This window comes from Anthonomus grandis, chromosome 6 (assembly GCF_022605725.1).
Source record: "Anthonomus grandis grandis chromosome 6, icAntGran1.3, whole genome shotgun sequence".
In the NCBI taxonomy this organism is placed as follows: Eukaryota; Metazoa; Arthropoda; class Insecta; order Coleoptera; family Curculionidae; genus Anthonomus; species Anthonomus grandis.
The window spans coordinates 19,936,512-19,950,836 of NC_065551.1; the positions used below are offsets into that span (position 1 = coordinate 19,936,512).

The 14,325-nt window shown below is 31.6% G+C and overlaps 1 protein-coding gene across 2 annotated transcripts in view; it reads right to left on the reverse strand.

Moving 5' to 3' along the window:
- The window catches only part of LOC126737001 (transcription factor SOX-5-like), a 416,570-nt gene that overhangs the window by 329,331 nt on the left and 72,914 nt on the right, over positions 1-14,325 (reverse strand). Inside the window, exon 1 of one of the 2 annotated variants that reach the window (XM_050441664.1) lies at positions 11,697-11,847. The exons of the other annotated variant lie outside the window; for it this stretch is intronic. Within the exon in view, the coding sequence (XP_050297621.1) occupies positions 11,697-11,725 (29 nt within the window). The 5' untranslated portion in view covers positions 11,726-11,847. Of the gene's footprint in view, positions 1-11,696; positions 11,848-14,325 lie in introns of those variants that run through there. 2 annotated transcript variants of the gene reach the window in all.

Sequence of the window (14,325 nt, forward strand, 5' to 3'; positions counted from 1 at the left end):
CCAGGTTGTTTAGTATTTGTTTGGCAGCCAATATTGAACGTTTTCAGTGAATTTGTAAAAATGGAGAAAATTTCTCATTTCTCTCGTTGTGTGATACAATACTTTTATTTGAAAGGCCTCAGCCTAACCAATATAAAAGCTGAACTGGATTCTACTTTGGGTGCATCTGCTCCTTCGTTAACAACAGTAAAATATTGGGTAGCAGAGTTTAAACGACGCCGTACGACCTGCCAAGATGAGCATCGCAGTGGTCGACCAAATGAGCTGACGACTCCAGAAATTTTAAAGAAAATTCACAAAGCGTTACTGGATGATCGTCGATTGAAAGTGCGCGAGCCAACGGATATAGTAGGCATTTCAAAAAGTGCGGTACATCTCATATTAACTGAAAATTTGGACATGAGAAAGCTGTGTGCAAGATGGGTGCCGCGTTTGCTCACACTCGAGCAAAAACAGTGTCGTGAAGATGTTTCAATTGTTGAGTGTTTAGCGAAATTTAATAGCAACAAAGCAGAATTTTTGCGTCGTTTCATAACCACGGATGAAACATGGGTGCATCACTTCACACCTGAGACAAAAAAACAATCAAAACAATGGACTTAAAAGGGAGAACCGGCTCCAAAGAAGACGAAAACCGTTTCATCTGCAGGCAAGGTCATGGCGTCGGTTTTTTTGGGATGCGCGAGGGATAATTTTCATTGACTATCTTGAAAAAGGTAAAACTATTAACAGCGAGTATTATGCGAACTTATTGCAACATTTGAGTAAAGAAATCAAGCAAAAACGGCCGCATTTGGTTAAGAGGAAAGTGTTGTTTCATCAAGACAATGCACCAGCTCACAAATCCGTTATTGCAATGGCCAAAATTAATGAACAAAAGTTTGAATTGCTACCTCATGCACCCTATTTACCAGATTTAGCCCCCTCAGATTATTTTCTGTTTCCAAACTTAAAAAACTGGCTCAGTGGTCAAAGATTTTCCAACGATAAAGAAATGATGTCTGCAGTTAATGGCTATTTCGAGGCGCAAGACAGTTCTTATTATAAAAAGGGTATCGAACTTGTAAAACATCGCTGGAAAAAGTGTATAGAGCTAAAAGGAGATTATGTTCACAAATAAATAAATTTTTTTCAAAAATGTTCGTGTTTTCTTTCTTGGATTGGGTACTTCTGGGACCACCCTCGTTTGTTAAATATATGTTAGTTAACAAAAGGTTCAGAAACTGCTTAAATTCAGTTAAAACTTCCTGAATATGACATGAAGGCTTGAACAACAACCTCTATTAAAACAAAAAGCAATACTGCAACGCAAAGCTAAAAAACTAAATTCACCAAAATAATAGATTCAATAAAGAGAGATTTTTTAAATCAAAAAGGAGACTAAAAAGAAATCGAGGATGACCCATGCAATTTTAAAACTAATGGAAAATAAAAGAATACATAAAAGTAATGTAGAAGATTAGAAAAAGATACGAGCACAAATTAAGAAAAAGGTTTAAGAAGTTAAAGAGAAAGAGATACCAGAGAGATATGCAGGAATAAAAATACTGCAAGTCAGACAACTTTAACTTACACAAAAAAACAAAAGTCTAGAACCTTATAAAAGCGAGAAGTTTTAAAGATCTGAAACTCAAATTGAAAAATTATCATTAATAACCATGAAAAATAAGTCAAAGTCATACTTAGAAAAGCTTTTACAGGCTCACCCATACTAAATCCACGAGCTAGAAATAGCAATAAAACAAACGAAGAACAAAAAAGCAGTGGGCCCAGATAGAGGTTGAATTTCCAAAGCTGTCGGATGACAAAGGAATAGCCTGAATTAGCGACGTCCTTAACAGAATCTATAGCTCTGGAAATATCCCCAAAAATGGCTGCAATCAGAATTTATAGCGTTGCCCTAAAAACCTGAAGCAAAGAATTGCAAGGAATATCGGACCATCATATCACTCGAATGCAATCAAAAATCATTTGATTACGTTCAACATCATAAAATTATCAATATCCTGGAAGAGACCAGCTTGGACGATAAAGATATTAGATTAATTTCAAATCACTACAGAAATTAGATAGCATGCTTAAGCCTTAATGAAGATTGAACGGAACAGGTGAAAATACAATGTGCAGTCAGACAGGGATTTGTCCTTTCGCTTTGGATATTCAACTTATATTCCAAAAACATTTTAACGAAGCCCTTCACGAACTAGATGGTATCCCTTTAAACAGAGGAAACTAATTAATAGTCGATACGTTGACGATACCATAGTGATAGTACACGCGTAGTATAGACAACAATATGGTCTTATTATCAATGAAAGATAACACAACAAATGATCTTCAGCAAAAGAGATATAAATGAAGATCACCTATATATCGAGGGAACTTGAATTGAACGTGTTTAACAAAATTACTACCTTGGAACCATCATAAATGAACAAAAGGACCGTGCACAAGAAATAAAATGTCGTGTAGGAAAGTGAAGGACAGTATTTTTAGAATCAAAATGGGGATATGTCAATAAAGAAATCAAAATTGTATCCATTATCAGACCAATATGCTTGTCTTGTCAGTACCTTCAGTTATGATCTTTTATAATTATAAATATATATTTTGGAGTTGAGTATGTTTTGGATGATTTAAAATTTGATTCACTATTCATATCAGTAGATCCATAATGTATACTATTAAAATTTTGCACGTTATCAAAGGTTGACGTCTTACAATAGGTACATGTCGATTCCTATTCCGCTTCTAATATTTTTTGTCAAATTGAAGCAGAAGTTATTATATTCTTTTTATTAAATTAATAATTTTATTACGTTTTTTTAAACAAACGTTTCGGATATAACACCTTATATATGAAACTTTCACTATTAAGTTATTAAAAATATTTACACATTTTATCAGATCATTCATTAAAAAAAATGTAAGCTTTTATTTAAACAAATCATAGCAGAGCAAAGTACGATAATATCTTTTACAAGATTAATCAAGTTCAATTCATAATTTATAGTCAGAAATTTGACCACAATAAAACTAAATATTTTTTAACATCGTAATAATTAATTCAAGAAACGACCTTACAGCAAAATGATCGCGAGTCAAACGAATTCCTCAGCTACTTTCTCGTTTATTCATTAATGAAATCGACGTTAAATATATTACAGTAGCCAATTATTATCGGTGATCTAATCAACTTTTGTTCAGAAGTAATGGCCATAATTATTCCATCGGAGTCAGCAGCGCGCAAAAGGACAACCACATACAAAACAACGTCTGCACGATGGTCCGAGAGGAGAAATGCGTGTAAATGTAAAATAATCAAGTGGGTAGTAATAGAGATAGCGCGTAGCTCGGAGTCCTGATAGAGATACAGGCTCCGGTTGTGCAACTACCGAATAAATACAGGAGAAGATACCATCACTTAAGAAACACGGTCCCGATTACAACAAGTTAGTAGTACCGAGAGTGGAGCCACAAAGTCACCGCATGAACTCGATCTTGGGCCGGCCATTGTAATGTTTACTAGGGTGGCATTCATTAAGATATTTCGTTTAGATATTTTAAGGTTTTGCAGCGGACCAGTTACTTCGTTGATTATATTTATACGTCGTAGCTGGATCACTTCCAATAATGACTTCATTATTATCAGGGACAATCACTTTTTCATAAAATAGAGAGTTAAAGAAAATTTAAGGATCATATGACATTCAAGGTTTTTGCTGAAATGCAGTAGATGCTTACAAAAGCTTTATATAAGAAGGTTTCAAAGAAACTATTTTCAGTTCAATAACTATTTTAATATGTTAATTTGGAATTTCTTGTTTGCACCAGGTATCTCTGGATTTTATTACTGACCTTGCCCATTAGAAGCTCATTTCTGTTTGATGATTTTCTTACTTTTACTCAAATATCATTTAATTTAATAATTTTTGCATAGAATCGGCCTATTCAGACAAGTCTGCTGAGTGAGCTTACGAGAAATTCATCATTGCTTCAAATGATAATAAAACATAATGAATGGCACATAGAAATAATGACTAACTGTTCAACTTTCATTCTGATGGTGATGGTTAGTTGCTTGCTTCTTATGGACCTGCAAATTAAGTCGTTTTTGTCTACCGCCCAGATTAGTATTTATATTGATTTTTTGTATGACAAACACAAACAGCCATGCCCATGCCAGTATTCGAACCTGAGACCACACGATCGCATCGTGAACGCTTTGCCCACGGCGCTACCGGGATCGGCTGATGGTTATGGCCTTAAAGAAATTATAAACGAGCCGTGGGTTATTTTTTAGTGTGGTTTCCGTGTGAAATGTCATTCAAAATGAATAGTTATTTTAATCTTTTGTCCTGGAATGTCCTAAAATTTTCTTATATGCACCAGGTCACTTCTGGATATTCTTGCTGACCTTGCTTATTAGAAGATTAATTATTATGCTTCTGGTTTTCTATCTAGCTATTAATTTTTAAATTCTCTTTATATTGGTATTATGAAAAAAGCTTACTTAATGTTATCAACTCAAGTAGCGGAATCGTCAGCTAGTGAGATAAAAAAAGGAAATATTAAAGAAACTCCGAAATAAAAAACATGTAATTATCATTAGCGTTCTTGTGGATAGACGCGTTAAAAAATAAGAAATAGTTTGATTATTATATTTATATTTTTTTTACCTTTGTATTTATTTTTTTAAGATATTTGTTAAAATATCGATTTTAAGGACTTTTAAAACTTTTGATTTTTTAGATCATTCACTCTTGGACTAATATATAATTTTATTTTAAGTAATTTTATGTTTAAATTAAACTTACATATTCGAGAAAATTATATATCTTGCGTTTTTCAGGGTTTGGGACTAGTTTTCCAGAACATTTTAGGACTTGTCAGTCATTTTCTTAAATTACTGGTTTGTTTAGGCATTTAAAGAACAAATTTTTTATTTTAATTTTTTTTCATTTTAAGCATTTAAAATTAAATTTATGAAAGTAAATGTAATTTTTGTTCCATGTTTTTAGAGTCAGTTTTCTTTTATGCCACACATTGGAACAATTATCTTTGCAATTTTCCCACTTTTAGGAGTTTTTGTCCATCTTAAGGCGCTCTCTATAATTTAGGAAATTATTTTTTATAGTATCTAGCAATTTAAAGTAATTTTTCCTCTAATTTTAAGCATTCTAAATGTCTCTTATCTTTGTCTTCTAACTTTTTTAAAAGTTATTTTTGTTCCAAGTCTTAAGACACAGGTGTTTTTATTTCAGGCTTTTGAAAGTTTTTTTTTTATTTTCAGCATTTGATATTATTTCTGTATCTTCCAGGAAATATTTTTAATATTTTCAAGATAACAAAACGGAATTTTATTTTAATTTTATAGAGACAGTTTTCCTTTTATTTCAAATAATTGACTCGTTTTTCAAGCTTTTTGGTCCAACTTATCTTTTCTAAATAGATAAAGGATAAATAAGGGATCTAGTGGATGAATCGTCACTAATATTTGTATATATTAATTAATTTAAATTATTAAATAACATCAAAATAAAAACAATAATATTTAAATTTACTCACTAATATAAGAAGCGTTAGAGAAAGAAGAAATAATTTCTCTAACATATTTTTTTTGGCAATGAGGTGTAGTTCTATATCAAGTATAAGACGATAACGCTTGTAAGAATTTTTATAGATAAGTAATAAGAAATTTATAATATATTTGGTAATTTTGCAGCTATATACTTCTAGGCATCAACAAAATGAGATGATCAATGTTCTGGTTGTTGTACCTTATTCCAAGTAACTCAAACTTTGTGGATTAGCTATGTCAGAGCCTGTGGCAGATGGTGCAAAGTGGTAAGTCTTATCCCCATCATATCGCACATAAGTTCGATTGCATTTTAATTCGGTAAAGAGGGTGGCCACGGCAACAGTAACGCCTGCTTTTTGAAGAAAAACCGTAGTATGACGAGCAATATAGGGATTTGCGCTGTCTTGCTGAAAAAGAACATGTGGATGACTCTCTAGATAAGACAGTACAGTGGTCTGTAGGACATCATCAACATAACGTGCAGCAGTCATATTGCCTCGAACCAAAAGAATATATACGTCTATTACTCCGACAGTCCTGTGTACATGCCTCTCAATAGCAAATTCAGGGTCACGCCCTTTTCTACGGTGGCCCTTCTGGCCTTGACGGATATTTGTGCATACCTAGACAGAATCGAGATTCGTCGCTGAAGATGAGGTTATGCCATTCTATCTCCCAATATTGCAGTTCTCTTCTCCAGTTGAAACGTTAATGACAGTGGTCCGCAGTTAGAGGAAAAACCATGGATAGTCTGAAAAAAGTCCAAAGGCTCGAATGCAAGAACAGATAGTATGCATAGTAACAGATCTACTATCTCTCCACATCCTTGGTCAGCGATCTGAAGCATACTAACAAAACGGTCTCGTAGGCTCGTTGTCTGAGACGCCTATCTTAATGCTCTGTAGTACGCCTCGGTTGACTAGTTGGTCTTCTTCGTGTTCCTCTACCTTCTTCTGTTTCTATATCTGACACACACGCACTACGGTCATTACAGTAAAATTAACGCGGCTGCCAATTTGGCGATAGGAGAAAACATCATATGATAGACAATAATTCTACCGCTGTCAAAATCGCTAATATGATGATAATATGACATCTTCGAACTCGAGGCATTGTGTTATGCATAACACTAGTAAACGGACAAGCAATAAATAAAAATGCCTGTCCTAACCAGATCTCAGAAAATGATTTTTTCTCAGATATGAAATTTTAAGAATAGTAAATAAAAACATAGAGTAAATAAAACATTAGAATGTTGTGTTTGTTAGCATGCTTTAAATATAGCCATTATACCATCTTTACCTTCTTTTTGACAGTTTATGATTTCAGATTGAATCTACATAATAAAAATATGCCACCCTTAAAATAAACAACATGTACTTGAATATTGCACACTTGCATGTCCGGTCACTTTTTACAGGATTTAATGAGCTTTCTACGATTCTAAACCAAAATGAATATGATATAATAATTATAACAGAAACTTGGTTAAACCCAAACTGTGATGCTAATTTACTTAGCATTCCAGGATATAATTTAATTCATAAGGATAGAGCTGGATGTGAAGGTGGCGTTGGAGTATATGTTAAAGAGGGATTGAACACCGAGGTGAATGAATCTTATCCGAGGTAATTCTTTAGCATATTTTCTTAAAAGTTTCCCTACCTGACATGAAAATTATTGTAGGAGGTTTCTATCACCCTCCACGCTTAAATATTAATAATATATTGGTCGACTTGGAACGAGCTTTTTCTTTATTTTGATATTATGATTTTGACAGTAGATTTAAACGTCGACTTTTTGAATCTGCATGACCCTGTACTGGATACTTTCGCACGTATAGCCTAAAACAAATTATTAATGAACCTACTCGAATAACTAATACCTCTAGCATCTTAATTGTCCCGATTTTTATTAACAATAAAGACATCGTAAATAAATGCGGCACACTACCCTCTAATGGAATAGGCGATCATAACCTTGTTTTTGTCAAAATATCTGTTAAATTTATAAAGTCTCCTCCGCGTTTTTTTCAATATAGGACTTTTGAAAACTTTAATCTAAATGCTTTTAAAAATGATTTACAAAATATACCATGACATAGAATTTTTTGGGAAAGAAGCATAGAAAAAAAAGTTAATATCTTTAATGATCTTATTATCTCACTTTTTAATAAACATGCTTCAATTCGGAGGGTAAGAGCAACAAAATCTTACGAGAGATAAACCATTAAGAGATAAAGCATGGCAAAAATATAAAAAGACTAAAAGGGAACCTAATTACAATTATTATAAGACTTTAAGAAATCATACATTATCTTGTATTAGAAAAGAAAAGAGAAATCACATACCAAATATTTCTAAACTTAATAATCCTTCTAAGCTTTGGAAAACCCTACAAGACTTGAATATTACTTCACAAAATCTATCAAAACTATCAAACGCTAAAAATATAAATAAATACTTAATTTTTTTTACAAACAGTAACTGAACAATGTAGGGATAAGATAGAGTACTACAACAATAATATTTATAATTTTAAATCTAGATTTAACTTTTCACTAACAACTTCTCAGGAAACACATTTAATTTTGCTAACCCTTAAATCAAATGCTGTAGGTGTAGGTAGATTAAATCAATTTAAAAATGTGTAGCCCTTTAATAGAAGATATTATTATGCATATGATTAACTCTATAATTGAAACGTGCGCTATACCGACTCTCTGGAAAACTGAAATTGGCACCCCTTTACCTAAAATAAATGATCCTCAAACCTTCTCCGACTTAAGAATTATAAGTATATCACCCACATTGTCTAAAGTATTGGAAAAAGTTTTATATAATTATTTTTTTTTTCATTTTAAGAATAATAAAATTATTTGTGATTTTCAGTACGGATTTAGAAAGGGGTTTAGTACGGCTTCCGCTTTAGCATCGGTACTTGATCATGTCATTAAGAGTTTCGATGAAGGTCTTTGATACTTTAGACCATAAGCTTCTATTAGCTTAACTTAAATACTATGGCTTTAAGTCAGATGCACTTAATCTGGTTGGATCATTTATTCGAGACAGATCGCAAAGATCAGTTTAGGTGACTCGGTATCAAATAATATTTCGATTAAGTCTGGTGTACCTCAGGGTGCTATTTTATCCCCGCTCTTATTTATTATTTACACAATAGACGTTATCGCTGCTCCTTTGTTTTGAAGTACACATGCTTATGCTGATGATATTCAGATCTACTTTTCTTTCAAGCCTTAAGATACTCAGGAAGATGCCGGAAAAATAAACTCGGATCTTAATATAGTTAATCAATTAGTATACGAACATAATCTTAACTTCTTGTTGGGACAACGCAAAGTTATTGTGTTTTGATAGTAAAACCAAAAAAGACATAGTAAAAAAGTCGTTAAATCTACATATTGGCGCCACAAGTTTATCCTTTATATCCTGTGCAAAAAATTTGGGCTTAATAGTGGATGAGGATCTAAGATTTCATAAACATGTACGGAAGCTTAATAAAAAAGGATTTTATGTTCTTAAATTAATTTATAACAACCGACAACTGTTAAACTTTCCATTAAAAAAGATGTTGTGGGATAGCCTTGTTTTATCGCATTTTAATTATTGTGACTTTCTGTACGGGTCTTGTCTAACTGCAGAGGATAAATATAAAATTCAAAAGGTATGAATGCTGTAGGGTTTTGTATCGAATACGTAAATGTGACCATGTCTCTCATTTGATCTCTGAATGCAACTGGCTGAATATGGAAAACCGAAGAACACACCATCTTTTAAATTTTGTTCATAAATTGCTTACTGAGGCGGAAGCATCTCAATTTCTTAAATCCAAATTCTTACCACGCACAGCAATCTTAAAGTTAAATGACGCCATGCTTTTACTGTACCACAACATAAAACAGCCATGTTTCGGATATCTTTTATTTTCAACGCCATCAGCATATACAATCTCATACCAGACAATTTTAAAATTCTTAATATAAATTAATTTAAATTTAAATCTCGACAGTTTCTAATGGACAGACTGAATGGTGAACCTGCAAGGAAATGCTGGGTGATGACCTGCGGTGGGCGCGGGGTGCCTTCAATGCTTTTGCTGCGACTGCGGGAGGTCGATTGTCTATTGCTAATATGGGTCAGTCATGAACCGACAGGGTATTATTTTTATTTTGTCGAAAAATAGTTATACAACATATGTCAAGAATAGCGCGTATTTAAGCATTCAAATATTTTATCTTAGGTGAACCTTAAATGGGTTGAGTGAGAATATCAGCTTGCTAGACTTCGCCCTTAAAGTTTACACAAACTTTTTCTTTGTTTCCATTGTACTTAAGTATCTTATTTTTTTGTAACTTATAAAGGTTTATAAAAGTCGTTTTTATCTATTAATTTATTTATTATTTATGTTGCCGAAAAATCAAGTTGAAGAAATTATTTCTTCTGGATGTAACACTTCCAATGTTAGTGAGTATATTTCAGGTTTTTTGCAAATCTATCATTGACTTTATCAATAAAATCTTCCAAATTAAAAACAATACATTATATACAGAATATTTAAAAAATATGCTTTGCATTGAACTCTGAACTAGTAGGGAGCAGATTATTTTTATTTAATATCATGAGTATACCTAATAAAACGGTCCTAAAAGCATATTTGAAGATTTTTTAAATTTTAGCAGATTTAAAACTTTTTGCGCTGACATAGCAAGGATCTCCTGATATAAATAAAATTAGAATAATCATATCTCATCAAGATTTAATCCAATTAAAATTAAAATAACTAATTCCTAGAGATTATTACTGATTGCGACAGCCTTGACAGTTTTTTCTCATTGAAAACATATTTAGAAATTGAAAACTAATATTGATTTGAGTTAACCTCAAAAATACGCTAACGATTATTTAATTTAATATTTTACTATGTCCCGCTAATCGATTCGATCCAGAGCAGGAAAGAAAAGTTGGAAGTGAACTTTTTTGTCTCTTCTTTAATACCCGAAACAAATTGCTTTTGGCCTTAAACGTGCCGAACTGTCAAAAGATATAATAGATGAACTGCGAAAGTTCGACGTCTAATTATCAGCGCCCTGATGAGGGATCTAGAAGAAAACTAATTAATAATAGGAAAAAGAAAGACAATTACCAGACACGTGTCTTTGAAGGCGCGCCTGACAGAATTAATAAAATTAATGTTGACGTTTTACATCGTGTTAACATTTTCTTTTGTATCGTTACGGTTTTTTTTTCGGTTAGGATGCCGTGAATGTGTGATGAAATGTGTTAACGCTTGCGGGATAAGATGTTGAACTTTTATTTATTGATTTCCTGCAGGGCAAAATTTGTTTAAATTCACGCAGATCATTTTTGATGAAGAAGTGATAAAGAATTGGAATTAAATTGCATCCAATAAAAATAACTGTAAATGAATTTGGTCTATAAGGAATTATTAAATTTAATAATAGATCTTATAGCAGTAGAATATTGAAAAAATTATGAAGATGTAGAGTTAGAATGAATTTTTTGAATAAACGAGTATTATTAGGCTTACAGCTTTATTATACATATAATTATTTTATTATACAATATTATTATTAATATTTCAATGCTGATTTCATGGAATGAAATTCATTTATGTTTTAAGGGCAAATCATTCAGCACAATAAGAACCCATGTCAAGATTATATTTTAAAATTTATTGAAAAAAAAGTTGAAACGAAACTTTGTATGTATATAATTACTTAGTTTGCGAATTTATTTATTATGCTTATTGGTTGAAAATCAATTACTTACTAATAATCTCCAGTGAAATCGGGCTTTTGGGTCTTAATTGCTATAATTGAGAGTTATTAAATATTCAGATTTTGATCAATGTAAATATAAATAAAGCTATAATGAGTGCAAGCCAAACATAACCTTAAAATTTACAATTTGTTTCAAATGAACTTTCTTCTTGTACACTTAAATAGTTGCTTTTTTTTCTTATTTATTATATCATAATCAATAAATATTAAATAACTGCATCTGATCATTACGCTATGAAAATGAAAAAAGAAAAATATACTTATACAAAATAAAACAAGCGGAAATCCACATACCTCATGCTGTAGTCGAGAGCCTGCTCCATATCTAACTTTAGTGGATTCACTAAGAATTAAGTCTTTTAAATCTAAACAATAAGAGTTTCCAATGCACTCATAACCTCGAAAAGCGATTAACACGTTTGATACTCCTGAACCCAAAACCGATTCGAACAGATTAGAAATGTATGATCTAAACTTGCACGGGAACACGGTAAATAATATTAAATAAAAAATAAGAGCACATTGAAGTTGCAGAAAATTGGGTGCGCTTATCAAAGTGTAAATATTTTATTTTCATTCGCGAAGAGCAGATAAAGTGCTAAATTTTATTTGTTCTTTCCTGGGTCTGACAAAAGGGACCGTTTTTGGTATACGGCCTAATCTGTGGTATGCCGGGTTTTATTATTTGGCGTGCTATCTAAACGTTATGTATACATACATACATACCAAAGCTGCTACAAATTTAATATACTTGTCATTGTAGTGACCCTGAACAGTTTTGCTGTTTGGTTTCATAGTGACGAACAAACGCATACAGTTGACATTATATTTTATTATCTGGGGCTTTTTTAATTTTTTGGTATAAATGATAAAGATTTGGTATTGAATTGATTGTAAATAAGCATCATGAAGCAAGTGAAATCTTTCTGTTTTTAAAAAAACACTAAATAAATGGTTGATAAATTGATATTAAGAACACTAAGGTCTAAGTTATTGATTATAGACATATCAAAATTATCTAAGAAATAAGAGTATAAAAAGACTAAATCAACATTTAATTTTCGAAAATCGAAAGATCGAAAACTGGAGGTTACAAAATATAAAAAAAGTTATTGTATGTGTTAAATACTTTGTTGTTAATAATAAACTCGACGTCTGGCATGCTCGTAAATAAATTGTTATTTTGTTTAATTTGATGACTTGATTAGACCAGCATTTTTTAATTTAAAATATGCTTTTTTAACATATCGGAATCGTTCTCGATAGACTGAATCAGGGATTTGCACAGGCCATGTCAATACATGAACCTTCTGCTGCTCCAAGAGGCATATAACGGTTCTTGCAACATGCGCACGTGTTTTGTCGTGCATACATACAAAACTGTCAACAAACCTTCACCAAAGCATGGAGAACTATTAGATTCCAGAATTTGATCACGCCATCCTATTCTCCTTGCAGAATCTCCACGGGATAGTACAAAAGCTCTAACGAGACGTCTGATCTAAAGATTGTTTTTACGTAACCTATTCTTTATTATTTGAGCAGTGACACTAGAGCCAAAATATTTTGAAGCTCACTTCTTAGCTGGTTCGTAGTAATATTTGGGTTTTGTAATATCTAAAGGCGAATAAACCTATCATGTTTAAGTTCTGTGGTTCTTGTTGGAGCAGTACGTCTTTCTTTTACAGCACCTGTCTCTTGGTACAAATCTCTGCCACAACTTTTCTATAGCGCTCTTGGTAGAATTTACAGCTTTAGCGCCGTCTGTATCATACCAAATTTCTCAGTACACTAACAGCAATAATCGTTCTAAATATATTTTCCAGCTTACCAAATATAGACGTTTAGTATATTTACCAAATATACCAAAATGTCAGAGCTGACATATTTCCAAATACCTTTAAAGATATCTAAGCTACGTGTTGCATTTGTTGCTTTAATAAAGTTAACTTAAAAATCCCTTTTATCTTATGTACTAACTACTATAGGTCCAAGTCGCATAATCCATTATAAAAGCTAATCGATTATTCATAAGATTTAACTATAATTTCATTCATCGGATGTACTGTTTATGAGATGTGTCAATTTAAATCTAGCATTACTGGGTCAAACTTGTAAGGTATTTGAGGTTAAGTATTTCAGGTTTGAGTATTAAGGTACTTGTCAAGGTATTTGATTATTAAATTATAACCTACAAAAAATAAATTAATAAAAAATGCATTAAAGTATCATAAACTAACTCTAAGATATAGAACTACTGTTGAAACTCTAAACCCAATATCTCTAGAGGTAATATATAAAATGTTCCATATGAAGAACTCGTGAGAAATATATTTTTTGATAATTGATTTAGAATACTAAAAAAGTAGACTCAACATTGAAAACTAAGCAATTCTTCTTATATGTTAATACAAGTTTTACCTTAATTACCTTAGAAATGTACATACCTGTAAGTAGCGATTATTCGGTCCGCTTTATTAGTCTGACATGTATTAGTATTAGTATAATTTAAAAACCAACGAGAATCTCATATGGGTTATTTTTTTTAATTATTTTTACAGCTACAATACTCACTTGGAATTTGGTGCGTTTCTCCTGGTTTCTAGAGAACCTATAAACACAGTCTAACATTGAAATCGTATAACGTTCGAATAACGATAATCGAATAACGTTGAAATCTATATACTTTGCTATAAAGTTAAATATATGTAATGATCCAAAAATCTGTTGTTCCTCTTTAATAATTAATTTACATTACTATATTATTATGATATAATCAACGGTTTAAATTTTACCATAATTATAAACAACATTTTGGATTTAAATGTTTATAAATAAAATAAATAATTTGCTTTTTTGTCAATAAAATTTTTGAAAATTTTGTTCATAAAGATAGTAGAATAATATAAAAACATACCAAAAA